Consider the following 24,587-nt stretch of genomic DNA (forward strand, 5'->3'; position numbering starts at 1 on the left):
CAGGCCCCGGGCCACAAACAACAGTTTAATAGCACCTCGATTAGCAGATTGCCTTAGGGATGGGTCTCTGGCTATCTCGTAAGAAGGATAATGTGTACCAAGATAAAGAGCCTGCACCAAAATCTGTTGACATTGTTAGTGGATTTTTCTTCAACATCAACTTCATCGTCGGGACGGGATTTTTGGGTGTCCCCTATGGATTCTATCGCGCAGGAACACTCACCGCTAGCGTAACGTTATTAGCTTTGTCTTTTATCAGCTGGAATTCTGCCAACTGGGTAGTGGAGACGATGGCAAGATCACAGGTATTAAGTATAAGATATTGTTTACCAGATACGTTGATAGCTCAGTTATGATGCGGCTTTACGTCATAGTTAATGGTTTTCCTCAGGCAATCACTGATTGGAAAGAGGCCAATAAAAATGGAAAGGCTTCAAGCAGTAGCAGCAAGCAGCCAAAGTTTGAGGTGCTACTTACAAGGAAATTTGAGACAAGTGAAATGTCAGAAATTTTCTTTGGACGTTATATGAAGTATGCCTACCTGGTGATCCTGAGTGTCTACATGTTTTTATTCTCCTGGTCCAGCTGTACTGTGGCTGGCTCTGCATGGTCATCTAACTTGCCTCTTAATTTTGGCTCATTATCACAATGTGATGAAGAGGAGTATCACCATAATCTTATTCCAAGTGGAGGATGTTTAGGAGCTTATCGTTTCTGTGTCATGTTGTTTGCTCTGGTAGTAATACCACTATCACTGGTGGAGTTGACTGAACAGAAATTCTTACAAATGTTATTAGGCTTAATGAGGTTTTTAACATTTGGATGTTTGATTGTTTACTCAGTCGCTAATCTTGCATCACGTCCGGACTACAATCCTTACAATACAACTGTTACATACAATAGCTCCTACCACAGCTATGGCCATCAGATGCTGAAATTTGATTTCAAAGGATGGATATTAGCTATTCCTATATTTGTATTTGCACAAGTTCTTCATCAAGGCATTCCCTCACTAACTCAGCCCATCAAGGCAAAGAGATGGTTAAAAGTATTCTTTGGTGCTGTGTTTGCCACAACAACACTGCTCTACCTGTCACTAGGAGTAACCGTATCACTGTGGTTTAAGGGTAGCATTGAGGAGACAGCAACACTAAACTTTGTGAGTGACCTCATCTGTGATGTGATATTGTTTACATACACAACTTCATACACATGCACCTAATGTATAATTGTAAAACAGATGTGCTTGTGATCTCATTATTATGTTTGCTGTAGTTAGTCTAAAATCAGTTACAAGTTTTACTGTGTCTACATGTACTAGCTATGCTTAAGGGAATGCTCTGCACTTTGCTGCAAATGTCCTTTGTCCTTTGTTTCCGTATATTTGTTAAAGAGCTATGCCTGCATCTACTAGCTGTGTAGATAAGTTTTGGGTGGGAGGTGCTTTACACCCTGTATATTTAGGGATCATGGAGGTTTACAGTTTCTCACAAAAATTATTAACCAGAAAACAACCTCACAATACATCCATGGCACATTGGTGGCAGTATTGGTGGCAGTATTAGTTAGGTAGAATAAAGCCCAAAAGTGTCACAGAAAAAAATGCATGCTTCTGATACGTTAGACATGTTGCAATCTAGGGCGTGGCACTCTATAAAATCACGCGCACACAATAAGATGCCATTTTTTGTGGGCAAAAAAACCTATGTGCTCTATGCTAGGAAAAAATTTAAAATGCTTTTGTGAAGGAATCATGCTGAAAGTTATATTACTGGTACTACAAAGTGAGTTGGTAGGTAAAAGTACAATGTTCCAGTGACTAATTCTTCTTAGTGAAGGAATCAGGCAATACAATGCTTCGAAGCAAGTATCACAATAAAATGCTCAACACTTACTTTTTGCCCCAGAAACCCAAAGCCATAGCAACTTTTTACTGGACCATGCCTTAGGTTGCAACACGTCTGTATGTTGCTACAGAATTTTAAAAAGTATATACTGTCTTTAACAGAATTTTCTACTGAATGACTAACTAACTGCCTGCCTGATACTTTCAGACAAGCATATGTATGTAAATCTGAATAATGGCTAAAGCTACGGGCTTGAGTTTTTACTGTTAGACGTCACATCAGCCCAACTGCCTTTTATACTGCAGTGCGTGCAATGTATGCATCATGACTTACCTTTGTGTCCCATTTCTTTTTGCTGACAGTGCAAGGTATCAATTTGCAGTAGCTAGTGCGTGATGGCTTTGCTATGTTTGTAATGGAAATTGTCCATACTTTCCATAGTGAATGGATTGATTGATGAGGCACTTTTCATAATTTTTTTTTGTTCATAACACTGTGTAACAGGCTGAACATAGCTGAAAACAGGCATAATAACTACTTCACTGTTTTAGGAAGTGATAGTTGGGGCACGCATTCAGTATGGGGCCATTCTCTCTTTTGATGTGGTATGTGCTGGTTCACCAGTCATAATTAGCTATATATGTTCAACAAGACAAGTAGAAGCAAAATTAGGAATTTTAAGTTTGATTAGGGATCATAGCCATAAAAGTAGTGAAACAAAAGGACATCACCTACACCTTCAGATATAATAGTAAACATTTAGTCCCTAATTTAGTCATAGGTATAGGAATTAAATGTCCGCTAGCACTAATTATATCTGCAAGTGTATAGGCGGCTCCCTTGCCTCAGTGCGTTTTCCCTAATCTTTCCTTCTACTTGTGATATTTAATCACAAAATGATCTGACTAAAGCAATCACAGCTTTTGTTCATGACAAAATGGGGTAACCTGATTGCCAAAATTTGGTAGAATATGAACCCACAAGATTAACTCTCAGTAAAATTTCTAGATGTAAAGCATGCATGAGAGATTAGTATGGCATGATCGAGCTAAAGCTGAGTGCACATGAGGTCACATTAAAGCCTACGGATATCAAGACACGTGGTAGTGTGTTGTGTGGTCAAGAAAGCCAGCATGCCACACATTGTGAGTATATATTGACAAGAAGAAAGAAAACAACTTTTTCACGTATGCATAGCTCCATGGCCCCTTCTCCAAAGGACACCATTTTTGCATTATAGCTGCCAGCCAGATAGGGTAAGTCACACAGCAAATTTGATCAAATTCGCAACAGCCATTTGCGAGATACAGGCGTTCAAAGGTTTGTTTTAGTTTCTTCATTTTTTCTTATGCTTAATTCACGTAAAAACAGATCAAACTTCTGTCAAGGCTACAGGGTAAACCGAGAATATGAATAACTTGAAAATTGGTGTGTAGATAGGCTGATCATCCTAGCAGTGCCTTTTGATAGTTTGAATAGCAATAGAGTTATAGCTACAAAGTTATAAAGTAAAAACCAAACAAGTGTAAAATCGTGAGATCGAGATACTCTAATAGAGCAGACACCGTGTGGTAAAAAAGGTGCACAAAAATGTTGAAGCAAATTACCAGAGTTTGAACCAGGGACCTCTGTACCCATTACCTGCATCCTTAACCACTGAACCACTTTGGCTGATCACCTCACTTAATTTCTGCTTTATAAATGAAAATTCTAGTTTAAATCTGCTAATGTAAAGAAACATTTGTAATTTCATAGACCTACCAATAGAAGTACTAGATTGTTCTAGAATATTCTATGTATGTTCTACTAAAAGTCATCAAAAAATGTGCATTCTATTAGAGTATTACAATAATATTATCAAATATTGAAGTAAATCATGCAGTGAAATACATTTATAAGTCTGTCTCAATAATCCGGCATCATTGTGTCTGTATAAAAAAGAAGAAATGTGAGTAAAAATAAACCTTAAAGTCAGCCATAGACTGGTTTTGGGGCCTTATAAAGTACAAAAAGAAGTGAAATCCACACAAAAACAGCCAAGCTGTGAAAAAATGGTGCAGCTTGAAAAAGCTTGGGTGAAAAAAGTTGTGAAATCAAAGGTGGCGGCTAAGAAATAGCTGCAATGATGTTAATGCTAAAAAAGTTTAATAATAGCTGTTAAACTTTTTTTAATATTAACATCATTGCAGCCATTTCTTGGCTGCCACCTTTGATTTCACAACTTTGTTCACCCAAGCTTTTTCGGGCCACACCATTTTTTCACAGCTTGACTGTTTTTGTGTGGATATTAATCTGTTAGCTTTACTGTTTGTATAAATGACATGAATGAAGTATTAAATCATTATAGCTAACATGCTCTGATATGTATATGATCGAACATTCATCTTTTTGTTCTTTTCAATAGGTTGAAATTGCACACCACAGCTCATCAACAACTCTACGTGTTATGGCCTACTATATTGTACTGTTTCCATCACTGGATGTGTGTTCTGCTTACCCCCTGGGTGTGTTCACTCTCAGTAACAATGTCTTCATATTGTTTACTGGTTCTGACAGTACACAGCTTGACAAGCACAAATATGGGAAAGTGATGTTGATAGCATTCCGACTTGTATGTGCAGTTTTACCCGTTGTGGCATCCCTCTTCATCGCCAATCTGGTGTATATCGTCAAATATGCTGGCCTTCTGGGACTGTTTATTTGTTACTTCTTCCCAATAGTACTCCAACTACGATCACAATATGTTTGTTACAAGACATTTGGGACTAAATTAAAATCTATTGAATCATTTTCAGTCAGTGATCATGAACAGTTACCCTTATTGGCTGGTCGTACTAACAAGGAGATAAAGAGCAGTGGTTTAAGTTGGAAGGAGAACACTTACTACACACCATACTCTACAGTGTTCAGTCATCCAATAATTGTAGTAGTATTTGCTATAATTACCTTGATCAGTTGTGGTCTGGTCATTACCAGTCTGACTGTATCCCAGTGATAATGTCAACTAGTGTAGCTTGTGCATGTGTCTTTTCTATATGCACTTTTTTAGTTTTAAAATCTATAGTACAGTAGTTGTATTGTTCTTAAACAGATCATACGATCAGCAGCTTACATGCATGAAGGTAAATGCATATTATATATCTGTACTAAGATGTACCCATTCACTGATCCCATAAGTGATAACTAAAGGAGACTCCACATACGTACTGTACACACAACATGCAACTACAAAACAAATGGACAACAAATGCAAACACTAACTGTTCTGTTAAAATATTGCAATCTTGCATGAAACGGATTGGGGGGGAGAAGGGAAGAGGATCATTTGTCCTTCCTCGGCTGGATCCTCCACTGAGTTTCTTTCAACCTTGATTGCTTTAGTTGAACATCATTGAACCATTTTAGTATATGTTAGCCTGTGCATCCCCCTGCATCCACCCCTGCATGGTCAAACCCAGCTAAATGACTTCACCATGCTAGAGCGAAACCTGTTAATCAACACACCTGCATAGTCTGGACACTTGGTACTATGTTACCAAAGCCTGTAAGCTGATCATTGCTAGGAAAATCAGGACATTGTGATAATTAGAAAACCAAGTGTCACATATCCCAAAACTGTTGTATTAGCTATATCATATGGTATGGCGATACTGCATACTTGGTTAAATGCCGTGGAGTATATTACCTTAGTTGATGCAGCAACTAAACTCCACCATGGTTCATTGCTCAAAAATGATGTTTAAGTCCTTTTTTTTCAAAATCGATTGTGGCATCACTCAAGTGTGGCTACTATTGAAGGTATAACTTTTAACCAAGGAATTATGGTATAATTACTTTTTCACAATTTCATCATGTTATTTCTCAGAAATGCCTATTAAGTGCCAGCTAATTACATCTGTTCATCGAAAACTGCTGTAGTCACAAGTTATGGAGTAGTGAGCTGTATATAGCTTTTGTTTTTTTTACTGTAATACCTCATGCAAAACAAAATAACATGTGTGGTACAACAATGTGCATAAGCAATACAGAATACAGTAATAAGCAAACAAAACTATCATCAGTTACAACAGTGTTGGTGTGATTTCAACACAGAAACCATCCTGTGGCATGCATGGCTTTGTAATGTATAGGAATTACAGCATGTCAACTTCGAATTCTATATACAAAAACTGTCTAAGGATTGAAATATTGTACCACTACTGTGTTCATGAATGCACTGGCTTAGTATCATCATACAAGTGAATAACCATAGGCGGCGGAAAAGGGGGGGGGGGCTAGGGGCTAAAGCCCCCCCTCAGAATGATATCACACCGAAATTATCTTTCTTGGAGTGGGGCTGAAAACCGTGATAAAGATCGAGATACTCTAATAGAGCAGTCACTCTAATAAAGTAGTCAGTGTGTAGCGAGCTATGAAAGGATTTTTATGTAGTTTATCAGCTAGAAATGGTAGCTGGTCAGGTGGAAAGCTCTTGTCAGTTGGTTGCGACCTTTTTTTTTTTTTTTTTTTTTTTTGGTCTTACCTTACCAAACTATAGAAATAAGTCTGGGTCAGCCCAGCCCCCCCTCATATCAACTACTTCCTCCGCCGCTGTGAATAACAATACATACTTCAAAATAGAACTTAGTAGAGTGTGTACTATTTCAACATCTAAATCCCAAGTTCCTACCTTTGTGCAATTGTATAGCAATTCAGTAATCCAGAATCATCTCTCAGACTTCAATACTGACTGCTTGTGTGGGATCACTGCATGGACATTAACACATGTACTAATTAAACATTCATATTCGTATATGTAATAGGATGGCTGGGTGTGGTATTCGGGATTAATAGTGCGAGCATTGTAAACAGGAAGGAGCAAATAGTGTGAGGCGAAGCCGAGCACAATTTCCTTCCTGTTTACGATGCAAGAACTATTAATCCCAAATACCACAGCCTTCCGTCCTATTGCACATTAATCCGACGACCATAGCAACTGTTACTAGGTATTTAAAATAACCACTACAAAAGACCAATCACACTTAGCAACTGTTGCTATGGTCTCGAAATGATGTTTACCTTAGCAATGGTTACTTAGCAACCGTTGCTAAGTAACTGATATCACAACACCCCTATACAATCGTAGTAAATTAGGGGTGTCACACCAACACCTGAATTTTAACAGTGTAGCTATGCTTGATTGTGGGAGTCACCATTGATTTCTAAATGTCAATTATAGTTCAAGTTATGGCTGGGCAACAATCCAAATACATAGATATCCAATTGCAAATCCTCCAGTAAAATAGATTTAGCGTCTTTATACATGGCTGTTCTAGTAGAGTAACATACATTTGACTGCTCTATTAGAATATCTCAATTTTCAGTTTTCATTCATTGGACAGCCTTGTTCTTCCTTAATCCACTTTGAGGGTTTTCTTTTACACTGTAACTGTACATGTACTTCCCTGTTCTGTTCACATTTTTCTGCATCTTTGTGCTGCCACTATGATAGTGTGGTGTTTTTGCTACAAACTCGCACGTTCAAATTTCAGATCATGAGGAACCCCTGAAAAAATGCTCCCCTGGCTACAAAGTTGTGTATAGTAGTGTATGTATGTTAGTTGTATTCAGGGATGTTAGGGGGAACTACCCAACCCCTCTACCTAAAACCTCAAACTAAAATTGTGAGTATTACTACACTGTATTGTATACTTGCTTTTAAAATGGCACACAAAACTATCAAAAATGCACTCATGATCAGATTCTATCTCAAAGTGTCGAATACAATTCAGGAGCGATGGAGCAGGCCAAAGAGCGAGGGGGCCAGGCCAGCTGTAAGCTGAAGACAAAAAAAAGAAGTAATTGCCTGCTGACAATAGCTGCCCTCCACCAACTATATCTCCTTATTTATAACTACACATACATAGGCCTAGCTAAGTACAGCTTGCTACACTGCTTCTCTGAATACTGTGACTGCTCTATTAGAGTATCTAGATCTTGACTGTTCTATTAGAGTATCTCGATTTTTTCTTGCAAACATTGTCCCATAAAAGTGGGGGGAGGCATGGCCCCCCTGGTCCCCACGCCTATGGAATACATTAATTTTTTCCATTCCATGAGTCTAAACAAACACAACCTTAAAATGCTATCAGATTCAGCATCAGATGGTCTAATTCCTGTATTCACAGGCTTTACTTCTCACAGGTCCCTAGTGGGATAGCATTCACAGAATTTAAAATACTTAGGGTACATATATGACTTTCAAAAATTCCTACGCACTGATGGCTATATCACAGACCCAAAGTTTACCCAGTCTCTAAATAGCATGCTCAGCTCTCAAAATTGTCCTAGTGAAGTTTAAACCAAACTATCATGCACAGCCAGCAAAAGTACCCTCAGATCTAAGCTGGTTTTAAAAACTTTCCTTGCTTTGAGAGTGGCGCTTTCATAGAAAAATGTCCTAATAATAAATAGCCTACATTTTAATTTTTTTCTTGGAAGACCCAACCAGATTAGTTTAGTTTGTTAGAGTAGATATCATGCAATTATGGCCAATACAATGTCTCATACAAACTGATTGCCAGCTAGTTTATTCAGCAGATGAGGTGTTCTAGATATTGCACCATTGTCATCATTACAACACTAATGCATCAAACTCTACCAACCATAGAATCTGGTTTTATCAAATCACAAAACAATCTAAAGCATGACACAGCCTTAAATGACTACAGCTATAGTTTTCAAATATTTTATATAGCTGTGAACTCGAACAAGTGTAGTCAGCTATCATACAGACTTTCACATAATAACCCCACCCCTAAATTCCTGACTCCCCGCCCATGCAAAGGAAAAATCCTAGAATAGCTAAACATGTCATACTCAAGTACAGTATTTTCTATTTATTTATTACTCGAACAATATAAACAGCAAAAAAGGACATAAATACAAGTTTCTGCGACCTGTCGGTGCCTCTGAAACTGGACAATGCACACTGTACCGACCACCATGAGTACACATAGTTGCAGATCTCAGCAAAGAATGCATCTCACCCATCCCATCACCAATCCAAAAGAATGACCATGCTTAACACTCAAGAGGTTGGCCAATTTCTTATAAAACTGAGTAGCGGCATTACCAATTCCACCAGTGGTGGTAAAACTTAAAGGAGTAAATAAGGCATTCTCTACTTCATGAGCCCTTTGTTGGTATTCACGTCTCTTTTCCCTATCGTGACATCTATGGAGAGGTTGATTTTAGGGTGCACTGGGGTTGACATCAAAATATGACCTTCCTCCCTAAAACCATTGGCTGCAATGTCAAGCCTTGCATTATTGTCATGGTTGGCAGTTTTGTATTGAAGGATCTCACCAGAAAGAGGCTGAAGGTGGGGTTCAGTGACAACATTGTTACACTGAGACCCCAGAAGGTAAGTTGGTGGTTACATCCGTATTTCATTATGTCTCAGAGAAATAAACCCACCCTTTTGGCAAGACAAAGCATATTCTATGGTAAAAGAGTGACCACAAGCATAGGAGGTAGGGCAGGCAGATGGTAGCGAATGATAAGAAAGTGAAATTGCGTCATGAAAAGCAGTTTTATGAAGCACAAAGCTGTGAGACTTCAATGAAAGACAAGGCAGCCAATTGGATGCACCCTTCTCCTGAGCTAGCTTAACTGAGGAGCACATACTGGGAGGAAGTTCATCTAAAATGATTGGCTCCTGATAGTGCCTAGAGTGAATTCCTGAAACTGTTAATGGCTACAGTCACTGATGTACTTGAGAGATAATCAAGCCAACAAGGCAAGCATTTACTTCCACAGAGCAGGAATGCTGCTGGGATGCAGCAATTTAAGAATCAAAAACACCAAGACCCCTTAGCCACACAGGTAAGGAAAACAGCTTTCTCTCAACATGGACTGTTCTACCCAATAAACCATGCAGGAAGGAAAACAGATATAATAGTATAGAACAGATCTAATAATAAATGTCTAGTTGTCCATCAAAGCCCTCTTTGACAGACCACTTCCATAGCATGGCCTGTTTCAACTTACCACAGTACAGCTGTACAATGAGTAGTGCTGCATAATATGGTATCCGGTACTCCGGATAATAAAGGTAATACAAATCACGTGTTCAATCACGAGGCAACGGTAAGGCGGTGACCTCCTTGAGAAGCGCGGGATCAATCATGCAGCGAAAACTACTCTCCTGGATGCCTGGAAGTAAGAAAGAAGAATCTGACGATTCAGACAAGAAAAAAAACCCGAAATCCGTAGGGCTATTCAGCGGCTTCTTTTTTAATATCAACTACATCGTTGGTACTGGATTCCTGAGCGTCCCGTATGGATTTTACCAGGCAGGAACACTCACGGGTACCATCACGTTACTGGCGCTGTCTTTTGTCAGTTGGAATGCTGCGAATTGGATCATTGAGTCAATGGCTAGGTCCCAGGTTAGTTGAGACACCAATAGCAGTTTTGCACCTTTTGTTCTTTGTTAGGCGATAATTAACTGGCGTAAAGAGAAAGAAGCAGAGGAAACATCCAGCACTGAGTCCAGCGACTTTGATGCTGGACAAGGTGCACATCCAAACTTTAAACTGCTCCTAACAAGAAAGTTTGAAGCTGCTGAAATGTGTGAGATATTCTTCAACCGATACCTGAAGTATTTCTACCTAGTGATCTTTTGTGTGTATCAGTTCTTTTCATACTGGGCCAGTTCCACTGTAGCAGGATCTGCTTGGGCATCAAACCTTCCTCTTAACTTTGGCTCACTGTCACAATGTCATGAAAAAGACTTTCACGATCGTAATCTACCTAGTGGAGGATGTTTAGGAGCTTATCGTTTCTGTATCATGTTGTTTGCCCTGGTAGTAGTACCACTATCACTAGTGGAGTTGACTGAACAAAAGTTCTTACAGATTTTGTTAGGTTTGATGAGGTTCTTCACATTTGGATGTCTAATCATTTACTCTGTTGCTAACCTTATACAAAATCCCGGCTACAACCCTTACAATGAGACCACCACGTACAATGGCTCCTACCATGAATATGGTCATGAGATATTGAAGTTTGATTTTAAAGGATGGATTACAGCTATTCCAATATTTGTGTTTGCACAGATCCTTCATTCTGGGATACCATCGATGACACAGCCAATCAAAGGAAAGAGGTGGCTGGGATATTTTTTTGGCGTAGTGTTTTCTTCAACCACGATACTCTACCTGTCACTAGGGGTGACCATGTCATTGTGGTTCAAAGGCAGCATTGAGGAGACGGCAACGCTGAACTTTGTGAGTTATACTAGAGTTAGTAGAGTAGTAAATTACCTGTGAGTAGATAATTATTGGTGTGCTTTACATAGAGTGAATTTACATTTAAATACATTTTGCCTCTAATTGCAAAATTAAATGATGTAACCTCAATAGATGACCACATTGTAGACAGTATTAGCTTAGGTCATCTAATCTTTTATGAAGTTTTTAATTGTGTCAGTGTCTTGTTTGCTCTTCTCTTCCTCAGGTGGACTTATCTCACCACAGCTCATCAACAGCACTCCGTGTTATGTCCTACTATATTGTACTGTTCCCAACGTTGGATGTGTGTAGTGCTTACCCCCTGGGTGTGTTTGCGACCAGTAATAATCTCTTCCAATTGCTCACTGGGTCTGATACTACACTAATTCACAAGCACAAATATGGCAAAGTGATACTGGTACTTCTTAGGCTTGTGTGTGCTGTTTGTCCTATTATAGCATCACTGTTTGTAGCCAACCTTGTTTATGTCGTGACGTATGGAGGTCTCCTAGGATTGTTCATCTGCTACTTCTTCCCATTGATGCTACAGCTACGGTCACAACACCTTTGTTATAAGACCTTCAAGAATGTTGTACCTGATGATCAGCAATCACAAGCACGTGTCAATGAAGAGCTGCCTCTGCTAGCCAGTGGTGGAAGGAGAAAGAGCAATGGACTTGGTTTGAAAGAGAAGACTTACTATACTCCTTACTCAACTGTGCTGAGCCATCCGTTTGTTGTGCTTGTATTTGCTGTAATCTGTGTGATCTCCTGTGGCTTCATCATAGCCAGTCTGATTGTATAAGACTAGACTATAGTTGTATGTGTGCATTTTCATTGTTCTATATGTTAAGCACCTACAAAATGTTATTTAAGACGCGCTTATATTCAGTGGCGTTTATTTACGATCACATGCTTAAAATTTAATATGGACGAGCTGGTCTTTGAAGGAGTTGCGGTACGAAGACTAGACGAGGAGCTGCGCGCGGATGGGTCGTCCGATAATTGTATCCTGATAGTTCGGCCTCACGGCAAGGCGTGTTCAGTGCAGTTGAAATGTGGTGAGTGCACACAACGTAACTACGCGATACACGTGCTTTTCTCATCACGTGAACGAGGGTGAATTATTCCTAGGGGTGTACACAGTACTACACACTCTATCACTATTCTTAGTGGTGGGCATTTCATGAGCAAGGATGGAATCCTGGGTTATGTTATTAGCATTACTGCACACAGAGTCCCAGTGTGACAAGAAGCTGTACAGATGTTGGACATGCAACAACTTTGAAAGTGTGAATGTAATTAGTTAGCTGTGTACATTGTCTTTAAATATTATTACTTGGCTAACCAAGCTCATTGGTATCCCACAATGCCATTACATGTGTTCATACTAACAGACCTACAGTGGCCAGTGATACTGTCACTGGACAGATTTTGATGACAATCAAACTTAAAACGGTGCATGCCTACAATGGTACAGATGTACAGTGATAGGGAAGAATTTGTTAAGCATGTATGTACACCAGGATGCTCGTTTATGGTCTCCCAATCATCTGTAACATACGCATGCAAGTTGGCCCCTGAAAAGAACAAATTTTCACAATCGGAAATTCAGTCCTTATTAAAAGGTTTCAATATTACCTAACAATTATACCACTGTGTAATGTTGGTATATTACCACAGGTGATCAGTTAGTGGCTGATGTGTTGTTACATGATGGTAGTGAGGTGTTTCGTAGTGGAGGAGGAAGATCAGTGTTACTGGGTAGTGACAACCACAGCGACCACAGTTCAGTACTGTTAACACTACGCAATGAAGAAGGTAAAGTGGTATGCACGTATGTTTGTGTTCTAATAAGTATGCCCTGTCCAGGGGAACTCCCTAGGACATTTATTGATTATCTTTAGATGAGCTTGACAAGAGTGTATTATAACAGAATAATTACTTCTTATTTCATTGTTCTTCACTGGAGCTGAACTGGTGTGGTACGGTGTCATAGCTTGACCATGGCATCTGTTTTGTCTTGAAATAATTCCCTATAATTTTTGTTTACTTTGATTACTATATTCATGAAAGCATGATTTTTCTTGTGCCAGGATATAATTTCTTGGAGCTTTGTGTTACAGTTCTAGTAGAAAATAATTATATGACTGACTTTGTTAGAGCATTTGTAAACTAGGCGTGTGCCTACAGCCAGCTAGTGTGCCAGCTAGTGTGCCAGCTAGTGGTTGTGGGTATATTCCTGGTCTTGATGTATTGAGATAACTATCTCACTACATGAATGAGTTGATAAATATCTATTGAGTAAAGGAATGTTGTGTTCATCATATATAGAAGCTATTGAAAGCACGTATCTTAGAATCTTTCATCCATATACTCTCTACGTGCAGCAGTGTGGAGTGACCCTATAGACACTCCACCCCCATATATATATATATATATATATATATACATTAACATAGCTTGACATTTGTTGTTAGGTATTTTTAAGAAATTGTTTTAGCTTAAACAGCCCTTTCCATACCAGCTTCTCACACTTTGCGCAGAGTCATGTTTCTGTAAAGCTGTTATTATATGACTGTATTTGTTGTGTTCACTTGTCTGTTATCCACCATTATAGAGGCAACAAGGATATGGACAGTGTTGGTGAGTATATGTCGAGCGAACCATGACAAAGAAGAACAAAAGAAGTGTGCTTTCAACCTACGAACAGAGGAAGCGTCAGCTGCACACTACTTCCAGGTAGGATGTATGATGATTTGCAGATCACATGATCTGTTGTTTCCACCCACTCAGTGGTACGGACACCTGTGCCAACAGCAGAACATGTTACAGGTAAAGAAGCCTTCTAATGAATGTGATATATCGATGATGGTTGTGTTGTGTTTATTAGGACTATATACGGACTGCTACCTTCCAGTCAGCCTTCCTGCAGAATTGTGAAATGTTCAAAAATAAAGTAAGTTGTTTATTTTGCTGCCATATGCATCATAGTATAGTGTGACAGTACTCCCTAAATAACCGAACATTAAATGAGAATTCCTTCCTTGTTAGTGTCCTTCACCCCACCTCATACTCTATGACTTGTAGGATTGTAGCTGCATAGGGTGGCTACCCACACCTTGCTATCCCGATTGGCATGCTCTAGGTGACAAAGAGGGCGGAGTGACCCTATAGATAAACACACATTAGACCAATACCCAGTCGCACTATATATCTTGCCACATATGCTCCAACCTGGGATAGTTTGCCTGATAGTGGCCAAACTGATAGTAATTGTAGCAAGGGCCACTTGGCCTTGGTTACTGCCTCGGGGGAGGTGGTTGTAATACTGCTGGTGGTGGAGGAGGTAGCGGACCTGGCTGGGGCCACTGAGGGGTAAAAGATTGGTAGCTAGGTGGTGGTGGTGGTGGTGGCAAGGGTGGCTGATGTCTCTGTCTCTCAGGTAGACTATCCCTCTTCCCCTGGGGGTACTTCATGGTCAGAATCTTTGTCAGCCTGTTTAATCTTTTTGTTGTCCTCCTCACTGTTACCTAACCACCCAGCCTTGCAAGCTGCCTACCTGCACGAAGCTCGCCGACAGCTTCCTGAGCCACCTTGTCATCCTTTTCCATCTGCACGTTGATCTTCTTGACCTTGGCTGCCGCTTCAATCCTGTCACCAACCTTGACATTGAAGACATACTGCTTCTCGTGCCACTTCCTACAGAACTCCAACAAGCACTCTTGTTTGGCTCTTTTGATTGCCCGTTTTGTGGCGTCTTGAGAAGTTGCCATGTCCTCCTCCAAAACTTCCTGAATTTCTCATTGAGGTCTTGCTGGGTTGCTTTCTGGCTGTCCACTATGGCTGAGACGGATCTCATCAGGGCGTCTATTATCTTGGTCATGCTGATGAATAGAGGTAGCCTGTATTCAAGAAAACGCAGTTTAGAATTGACATTATTTCACACCTCAAGCCCGTAATACTGTTGCCTACCCCACATGTGATAAGCACGTGTGTAACCATCAAAAACCAGAAGGAAGCTATTTTCTGCCTATTTCACTTTGTTCAACCGGCGTTCAACCGGCGGAAAATACACTTCCATCCCTTTAAATGTAGAAAAAGTATTGACTTGGTGGGCTTAAACCAAGCAAGCATGTACAGCCAGCTACAGACCAGCCTTGGGCCTGTCTAGTTTTTTATACCTGTGTCTGTGTGTGTCCGTCTGCTATATTGTATTATATCAACACTCCTCCTATATTTGTAAATTGAACAGTACTTTGACAATTGTGTATCTCAACTTGTACACATGGTTGGCTGGTCAGCACTTTCAGTTAGTATTTTGATCTGAATAGACCATTATACATACCATCATTTTCATGTAATGTATACCAACCAATATACTGGTACACATACTGCATGTAAGTAGCACTTGTGCATACATCAGGCAAGATATCTAGACAGACTTCTCCTATATGTATTTCCATTTTATTGTAGACATACATTCTTACATTATTTATGTGATTTTGTTGCTGCAGTCAAGTTTCTTGTGGTGTTTCTATAGGTGGTGCTCGACGTGGGAACAGGGTCGGGGATATTGTCATTTTTTGCCATCCAAGCTGGTGCAAGTCGTGTGTATGCAGTGGATGCCAGCAGCATCACAGAACATTGTCAACAGTTGGTCACCAGTAATGGACTAGCTGATCAGATCGTAGTAATCCATGGCAAAATAGAGGAGGTATTTATAGTTACAAGCAATCTGAAATTTGGTAGAACATCAGTTATCTTAATCTGGCGACTACCCAGTCTGTGGTTAAGTAAAAGGTTTTTAACAGTTAGCTAAGTGAAATGCTGCTATTATTTGCCAGCAGCAAATTGTTCAGATAACTGATATTCCACTGAAGTAGCAAAGTGAAGACCCCTCAACAAGTGTTGTCTGAAGTATAGGATGGACACTTCGATAGTCATTATACTTTCTTGTTCATAATCCCAAAAGAAAAGCTCTACAGCTTCTTTTGCGTACTTGTCAACTGTTTAAAAAGAATAACCTTAGCTCACCTCTCTACATTGTATGTATCTAATTTACTGTACATATATGAGGGGATACCAGTTGTTTTACATAAGTGATAATTGTTGTAAAGTTTTCTGCTGGATAATTGGGGGGTTGTTAATGGTTGTGTGTAGAGTTGGGCCAAAGAGTTGTTGATGAAGGCAGAGCTTAACGTCAAGTTAGGGTAGTTTGATTCAATCGAGGTAAGGGAAGTCCTTAGTGCTGTGTAGCTCTTCTGTTGGTGTGATAAGAATCACGACAAGTTTGATTTGGCGGATGTGTTAGGTGATGCTTCCTGAGAAGGTGGACATTTTGGTATCTGAACCATTCGGCTACATGTTGTACAATGAGAGAATGTTGGAGACCTACCTACATGCAAAGAAGTGGCTTAAACCTGGAGGTAGGATTTTAGTGTGTGTGTGTTGCTGTCTGTGTGTGTGTGTTGCTGTCTCTGTGTGTGTTGCTGTGTGTGTGTATTGCTTTGCTTTGTGCGTACGTGCGTGTGTGTGTGTGGTCTAATTCATTACATTCAACCGACAGAAAATACACCTTCCTCTTCATACCATTACCCTTGCAACACTCTAACATTGGGTTGTGTACTGCCAAGTGTGGGCTACTATTGGTCAAATGTTAACAACCCTAGGGTGACAAAGATAGTGTTGTGTCACAAAACATACATATAAGCCAAGCTGCTTGGTGACAGAAAATATACACCTCTGCATGCTCCAATAAATCCTCTATTCATCCATCTGTTTAGCTCAGTTCTTCCACCACTTGTATGCAGGGAAGTATTTCTTTACTGTAGAGTCTGCTCTATTGTGGTGGACGGTGTATGGGAGCTTCTTTGCCCACTCCCAGAGTTTTGGTCTTTCACTGTTTCCCATACCCCTTGGACGACCAAACCACCAAGTAAAAGAACCTGGTGCACCAGCTAGTTCCCTTCCATGATGGTCCAACCTTGCCCACTTATCTACCTTTGCAGCTGTCTTCACTCCTGCGTGGTCCACTTGAAAAGGGCCTCCACAAGACCATCCCATGTACCTCCTACTGTGCTGGTATCCTAGACTGTGACCATCCTTAGGTCATAGATAATAGTCCTTTAGACTCCTACATGTATGTCATAAATATCTTTCACCTTTAGGACATACAGTGTAGCTTAGGTACCTATACTGGGGTCATCACTGGGTTGTACATACTACTAGACTCTGACTGTTCTTTCTTAACTATGTATATTTTAGTTTGGTGTTTGGAAGCTTAAGCACATACCATTTTATTTATGATTCCCTTAAGTAACATGTACCCTGAGTGGCCTGGGATGAACAAGTATTCCAATCTAGGGAGCTCCTGTATTTCTAATACGAAACTTGCTGGGTGAGTTCTGTTAGGAAACAACATGGACCGAAATGGGACTGAAGGCCACTGGGGTACAATCAGTGTACCCAAGACTTTTTCATGTCCACCAGGTAATTTATTCACATGTAAAAGTGTCAATAGCCTCTGAGCCCAGACACCCATAATGGGAAACGGTGAAACTGGCTATTATACCCATCATCCATGGCTGTTGTCCTGTTCTCTTGAGAAAAAAATACACTTCATTTTTAGCTGTTTTCAGAATCCAGTTCAACTTGTACATACTATAGGAAAAGTAATGGATGCTTGTGGATGTACGTATGCATTAGTGATTTGCGATATGTGATATCAAGAGTATACAATAGAAACCAAGAGTATTGAACGGGTGTATTACCCTGTGATTAATCATTGCGTAAAGTAATACGGATATTTTCAGTAATTGTTCGTTTTCATTGCCATTAAGGGTTGCTGTGTTTAGCCCAATTCGGCCACTAAACCAAGCGAAAACATGATAACGTTAAAGGGAATTAGCTAATGTTAAAGTTCTGGCACTGCCAAGCGGACCCTAAAGGTGTGGCAACACGCTTGTTTGTGCAATCGTTATTTTAGCGAGCTGGAGTTATCTTGGGTCCTTACTACACTTTCTTTGTACAATAACTGTTGAATACTTGGCTGAATAACACGGAAAACTGGTGAAAAAGACCCGTTGCCACGTACGCATTTCAAATTACCATTTCACGTAAACAAACAATTACTGAAATATCTGTGTTACTTTACGCAATGATTAATCACGGGCTAATACACCGTTCAACGCTCTTGGTTTCTATTATATACTCTTGGTGATATATATCAATATATCGGGATAAATTATAGAATCTTTACATCGTGATATAAGCCTAGGAATAAATTTTAGCTATAATCAGAGAAAAATGTACCCAAGATGTCATTGTACACTGTACTTTTTTGATAAAAGAGCTTGCAATGTTGTATGCTAGTCATGTACCATGTTGTATTGTACTTCTAGTACATCAGTGCTACAAGTGTCATCAGTGTAAATACACTAGCTGAGTGATGAGTTGTATATTGTGATATATATCGTATCGTGATATGTTGTGTGTAATAATCGTGATAGGAAAATATCCTATATCGCACACCACTAGTATGCACATACCTGTTTTGTCACATGATAGCAGACACTATTACATATTGTAAATGTAGAGTGCATTAATTTGTTCTTCAACTCTCACCTGTTGCAAAGATTTGTTCGTGAATTGTTATCCATTCTTCTTTGCGACAGTTGCGTTTGCCATAGTTACTCTGCCATAAATGCATAACTGTTCTGTTACTTACACACCATACTTTGGTGGTCATCTCTTTAATAAGACTGCATCATAATAGTGGCCATATCCCTAGTTAAGGTGTGCTTTGTGACCTTGTTAATAAGTATTTTTAATTCACTGTGTCTTTTTAAAGAGAGATTCGGTGTGTTGTATTGACAATGTACTGATTACCACATTACCTGTATTGCCATTCAATTAGGTCACATGATGCCAACACAGGGTGACTTGTATGTGGCACCATTTTCTGATGAGATGTTGTTTATGGAACAAATGAGCAAGTCACAGTTTTGGCAACAAAAAGCCTTCTACTCCCTGGACTTGAGCGCACTGAAGAATGCATCGGTGCAAGAGTATTTCTCACAACCAGTTGTGGTATGTGTTGGTGTGCGTGCGTGCGTGCGTGCGTGCGTGCGTGCGTGCGTGCGTGCGTGCGTGTGTGTGCATGCATGTGCCTTTATGTGTAGGTGTGTGCATGCATGTGTGATGTGTATTGTGTGTGTGTGCATGTGCCCTTATGTGTATGTGTGTGCATGCGTGTGGACAGTCAACGTATCACTGCTGCTCTAAAAGCTATGCCAATAGTTTTAGCAATGTGCTTCATGCTTTTAGCAGCCATTATGCCTCAAGTAATGAATAATCCTATCTGTGCATTATGATGAAACCTGTAGTATACGAATATAGCATTAACAGCAATTATAGAACTTGCGTGGGCGAGATCAAAAGAAAAGTGTACTTTAAATTTCATAAAGTACACTCTCAGCCGGCCAACTGCTTCATCGACCACAAAGAGTGCTTTATTGCACCGCAAAGAGTGCTTTATTCGTTCAATAAAGCACTCTTTGCGGTGCAATAAAGCACTCTTTGTGGGCAATAAAGCACAGTTGCCCACGTGCCTTAGTGTAGGCTAATAGCCTACAGGGCTCGCGCCAGTACGACTAATCACCCAAACCGGTGAAGGCTGATAGCCTTGCCGCGCTGAGTGATCAATCACCCCAGCCAATACGAGTTCTACCACTGGATTGTTTTTATAGACATACCTAAATGCTTCGATGATGGGTGGGAGAAGGTAACGTTGCTGTTACGTTTGTTAATGTAAACGGACAAGTCCTGGAGATATCACGGAAATACTTCACCATGTGACTCACAATAGAATCGATTATGGGTTGCGAGCAAAACCTGCCAAAAGACGCAATGAACGTCTACTATGCCAAACTATGGTGAAATACGTGTGAGTTACTTTGTTAAACTAGTTTGTGTGCGTTCAGGCTGCTAATAGTTCGTGCAACGCTTGTTAATTATGAGTCCTAGTGTATGGTGAAGCTACACGACTAGAAAGTTCCATAAATCATTTAAAGCATAGCCTTGCTCGTGCTATATGAAAAATAAAGTACTCGGCCGTGCGCCTTGTACTTTATTTTCATATAATACTCGTGGCTATGCTTTAACATATACCTACAGCCAGGTGTTGATTTGTTGAAAACCTTGCCACTTTCTTTATGGCTAGATTAACAAGGTTTTCATTACAGGTTTTTGCAATTGAATTCGGCGACTTTGCAATTGAATTCGTCCCGTTTGCAATTGAGTTCGTCGCTTTTGCAATTGAATTCGTCCCGTTTGCAATTGAATTTGTCGGTTTTGCAATTGAATTCGTCCTGATTGCAATTGAATTCGTTGTTTTTGCAATTGAATTCGTCCCTGCAATTGAATTTGTCTGTTTTGCAATTGAATTCGTCGCTTTTGCAGTTAAATTCGTCCGTAACAAGAATGGCAGCTGGAGCAAACACGAAAACATAATGTAGCAGCTGCTACAAGAACTTGTTCAAGTACAACAGTAGTAAACAACTCTTTATAAGGCAATAATTCTTCCTCTACAGCCTCTCCAGCAACATTCCAAACCATTCCCGAGCAAGCTAATTAACTTGTCAGACAGCTATCAGCTTTGCATACTACCAGCTTCAATTACCTTCTAGTGTCTCAAGTGTAACTCTCCAAGGCATAAATAGTTCATCTCTTAATGAACGGGTTGGTTTCTTGGAGCCGTTTTGTTTATGATGAATTGTAATGCAAACGCGACGAATTCTATTGCAAAACCGACTAATTCAACTGCAAAACCGATGAATTCAATTGCAAACAGGACGAATTCAATTGCAATACCAATGAACTCAATTGCAAATGGGACGAATTCAATTGCAAAGGCGACGAATTCAATTGCAAAAACCTGTAATAAGGCCACCTCACTAATAGGGCCACTTATTGTGGGTCCCAAAGGTGGCCCTATTAACGAGGTTTCACTGTCATACAACAGTTAGTGAATGCTCTAGAGTATATACAAAGCAGGGTGTTTCAACTCTGAGCCAAACCATCCCAACCCAGACATCTACTGCTCCACCAGTAGTATATCACTGGGTCAGTCAGCTTAACTTTGATGTGTATTAGTCACAAAGCTGAACTAGTGCTGAGAAAATTGGAGCAGAAGCCATGAGGTGTGTGGGCCATTTTGTGTTCACACTGGGCCAACGGAGTGCCACATTTCCTTATCAAATACCCTGATACAAGGTCAATTTAATGAGTATTGGAAGGTCCACCAAGTAGGTTAGTAACATAACACAGCGGTTCCTCTATTATACAGCCATCAATTAACCAAAACATTCTGCTATCTGAACAGTACAAATGACTGTTCTATTAGAGTATTTTGTCTAAGGTGTACATTGTATTAGATAATTTAGATTAGTTGAAGAGGGCTCTCTATATAAACAATTGGGCTTCAAATATCTGAAATTTTCAATTACATGTATCAGAATGCACTCAGAGCCCAATAATGGAGGGACCATTGTGACTGGGTACAACTATACTATAGTAGGACCTCGATTATCTGAAAGACAGAAGTGACTATTCTATTGTCACTTGGTGTATGTTCTATTAAAGTAGTTGAACTGTGATCTGGTTTATCTGATTTCTCTTATCTGAACACTCATCTGGTGTTTGGATAATGAAGGTATCACTGTATTTATTACATATAGTGCCACTGGGACAGCATTGTGGTACACTACTGTACTGAATAGTAATTTAATGATATGTAAAATGCATAGATCTCTAAAAAAAAACCATCAGTGATAAATTTACACAACACACATGCGCACGTGCATGCATACATGCACACACACAATACACTTCACACACACACACACACACATGCACACACATACACATAAGGGCAAACACACAGGCCCCTTTATTAAGGGAATATTGTGTTAGTTTTACCAGTTTGGTCCTGCAGTATGTGGCCACTAGCCTTATTAATGAGGTGGCCCTATTAATGAAAATTAAGTCAATGGAATAGTGTGGAAGATACATCTGGACTTTCTGGACCTGGCCACTATAGTAAGGTGGCCTTATTAATGAGGTGGCCACTAAGTGAGGTTTCACTTTACAATATTCTGTATATTGGCATTTGGTACAGGTTGTAGATGCAGTGTTGTATTGTGATACTCACAAACACATTGTTCACCATAATGTATCCAATAGTCCTATTTGTACATTTGTTACTCCAAGACATTTGCCATCTTTTTTTTTTCTTAGGACACATTTGACGTGCGTATCTTGATGGCAAGGCCATTCAAGTTCTCCACTAACTTTATGACAGCACATGAGTCGGACATGTACAAGTAAATCTTCATTACAATTTTTTTGACGTCATCTGATCTCAAATCATTTGTGTAGGATAGTAATTCCTCTGGATTTTGAGCTACAGACAAGTGGTATTCTTCATGGGTTAGCATTTTGGTTTGAAATTGGATTTTTGGGGACAAAGTATGTTATTTGTGATCCGCTGAGCAAAAACCTGACTTGTTTACATTTTCCTCGAACTTTGTTTTATGACTTTTGTTGTCTAGAGGGAAAAGCCAATGAGCTGCAGAGTTATAGCAGTGGACAGCTAGAAGAGCAAAACAATCAATTTGTACAGTGCCTATACGGGAAAAAAAACTACAGGCGCTTGTTTAATCGATTATGAGTCTCAAGTGCAAGGGCTATAGAGTTGGGACTTGTGTCATTCTATTCATGGGGCATTCATTCATCAAGATATAGTTTTTGGCCTAAATACACCCATGCCATTAAGCAAGAAGGCTGTTCAAGCAACAATTAAGTCACATTTTACCGCAACATAAACAAACACACATAACTCACATTTACTTCATGGTAGAGAAATGAAGCAATGGTATCCATGAAGAGGTGAATCCAGTAGTAGTGTATTAGAGACCTCAATTTGTGTCTCCCTTCATGGTTTACTGGAGCAATTAAAGCGTGCATAAAATTATTTTGTAGCACACGCCTTTTACCCAATGTATTTCAATGGCATTTATACTAAAAACAGAATTATGTAAACAAGTCGGGTTTTCACTCAGCAGGTCACATTTTGTAAAGCCAAACTTATCAATTGTTTATCATTGTCATACTCTTGTAGTGCTGCGGTGTGGTTGTCTACTGCTCCTCATCAGCCGCTGACTCATTGGTACCAGGTGTGTGTAACAGCAGTGTGTCATCATTACCCCCTCCCCCCAATAGGTACGCTGTCTGTTACAGACCCCACTACTGGTGTATGTGGGAGAACGCTTGACAGGCACTGTCTTATTGAATGCTAATGAGAGGTATGGAATATACTACACATAACTAACTTAATGGCTTTGATGATGACTGCACTTGATCCCTTGTTGATTGTCTACCAATTAAATGACTAATTTTAAGGGATGTGCACACTTATTTAGGCTTTATTATTATTTTGTGTTAACCCCTTCCTTTTTTTTCTTGTAATTTACCAAAGTTGTTACACTAATTTTGATGTGTGGAATACATTTTGAGGTGCTATTTTATCTGTAAATCATTTTAATTTTTCATTTTTTGAAAATTTTGAGGTGCTACTGTGTTAGTCTTGCTTACTTTAAATGAAAATAATATGTAGACCTGTTTGTTCGTACACTTGTAATAACTCTATACTCCATCTGCAGTGGTGTTACCATATTGTACATACGTAAGTCAATAATACTTAACTGCTGCTATCCATGCACACATCAATGGTGTTTATCTTATTTGTGAGGACTCATTCACATGCCTTGTGTTACTACGATTGCTTGTTTATTTCACAGTTTGAACATTTACGTGATAATGCAGTATTTAGGTACCGGTTATCACAAGCAAAGGATTATTGCATTAATTGAGTGAATTTTCTTAGCATTGACAATATTGTGAATACAGACTTAAATACGACCCATGCATTTTAACTCAGCACGGTAAACACTTTTCAATGAAACTTCTATAGTTTATGATATTCTGTGATCTGTATTAAATTGTGCTTGTGGTATCTCTCCCACATGTCGTCCCCCTACAGACAGAGTTATGATGTCAACATGCAAATAAGTGTTGGAGATGGTCTTAACAAGAGAAACAGTTCCAATGTGTTGGATCTCAAGAATCCATACTTCCGCTACACTGGCATAGCTGCCCCACCTCCTCCTGGCACACACCATGAGAGCCAAACAGAACAACTTTGGAATGCTCAAACCTTCCAGAACAATAAGGTACACTAATCTATCGACGTATCTTTGTATTTCAATATTTAAGTTAGGACTAGTCTGGCACTGCCGACCCTATTTTAGGTGCTTATAAGCGCCCCGAAAAGTAGGGTCTGGTCTGTCTAGCATTCAGGACTTGTGCTTAGGAATGCGTAATTACACTGCGGCTCATGTTAACA

The 24,587-nt window shown here is 39.7% G+C and overlaps 2 protein-coding genes across 2 annotated transcripts in view; both read left to right on the plus strand.

Moving 5' to 3' along the window:
* On the plus strand, positions 1-11,999 carry LOC136255169 (uncharacterized). The gene is made up of 8 exons (XM_066047888.1): positions 1-305; positions 392-1,159; positions 4,252-4,838; positions 9,174-9,252; positions 9,648-9,713; positions 9,953-10,279; positions 10,328-11,119; positions 11,349-11,999. Exons 1-8 carry the CDS (start codon positions 60-62, stop codon positions 11,925-11,927), a joined length of 3,444 nt encoding a protein of 1,147 aa, XP_065903960.1. The 5' UTR covers positions 1-59; the 3' UTR covers positions 11,928-11,999.
* The window catches only part of LOC136255847 (histone-arginine methyltransferase CARM1-like), a 20,897-nt gene continuing 8,309 nt past the window's right edge, over positions 12,000-24,587 (plus strand). The window contains exons 1-13 of the mRNA XM_066048734.1: positions 12,000-12,183; positions 12,806-12,943; positions 13,743-13,864; positions 13,919-13,957; positions 14,016-14,081; positions 15,666-15,839; positions 16,437-16,551; positions 19,041-19,213; positions 22,421-22,506; positions 22,562-22,651; positions 23,304-23,358; positions 23,405-23,487; positions 24,225-24,414. Coding sequence (XP_065904806.1) covers positions 12,051-12,183; positions 12,806-12,943; positions 13,743-13,864; positions 13,919-13,957; positions 14,016-14,081; positions 15,666-15,839; positions 16,437-16,551; positions 19,041-19,213; positions 22,421-22,506; positions 22,562-22,651; positions 23,304-23,358; positions 23,405-23,487; positions 24,225-24,414 — 1,464 coding nt within the window. The 5' untranslated portion in view covers positions 12,000-12,050. The remainder of the gene's footprint in view (positions 12,184-12,805; positions 12,944-13,742; positions 13,865-13,918; positions 13,958-14,015; positions 14,082-15,665; positions 15,840-16,436; positions 16,552-19,040; positions 19,214-22,420; positions 22,507-22,561; positions 22,652-23,303; positions 23,359-23,404; positions 23,488-24,224; positions 24,415-24,587) is intronic.

Source organism: Dysidea avara, chromosome 5 (assembly GCF_963678975.1).
Source record: "Dysidea avara chromosome 5, odDysAvar1.4, whole genome shotgun sequence".
Classification (NCBI taxonomy): Eukaryota; Metazoa; Porifera; class Demospongiae; order Dictyoceratida; family Dysideidae; genus Dysidea; species Dysidea avara.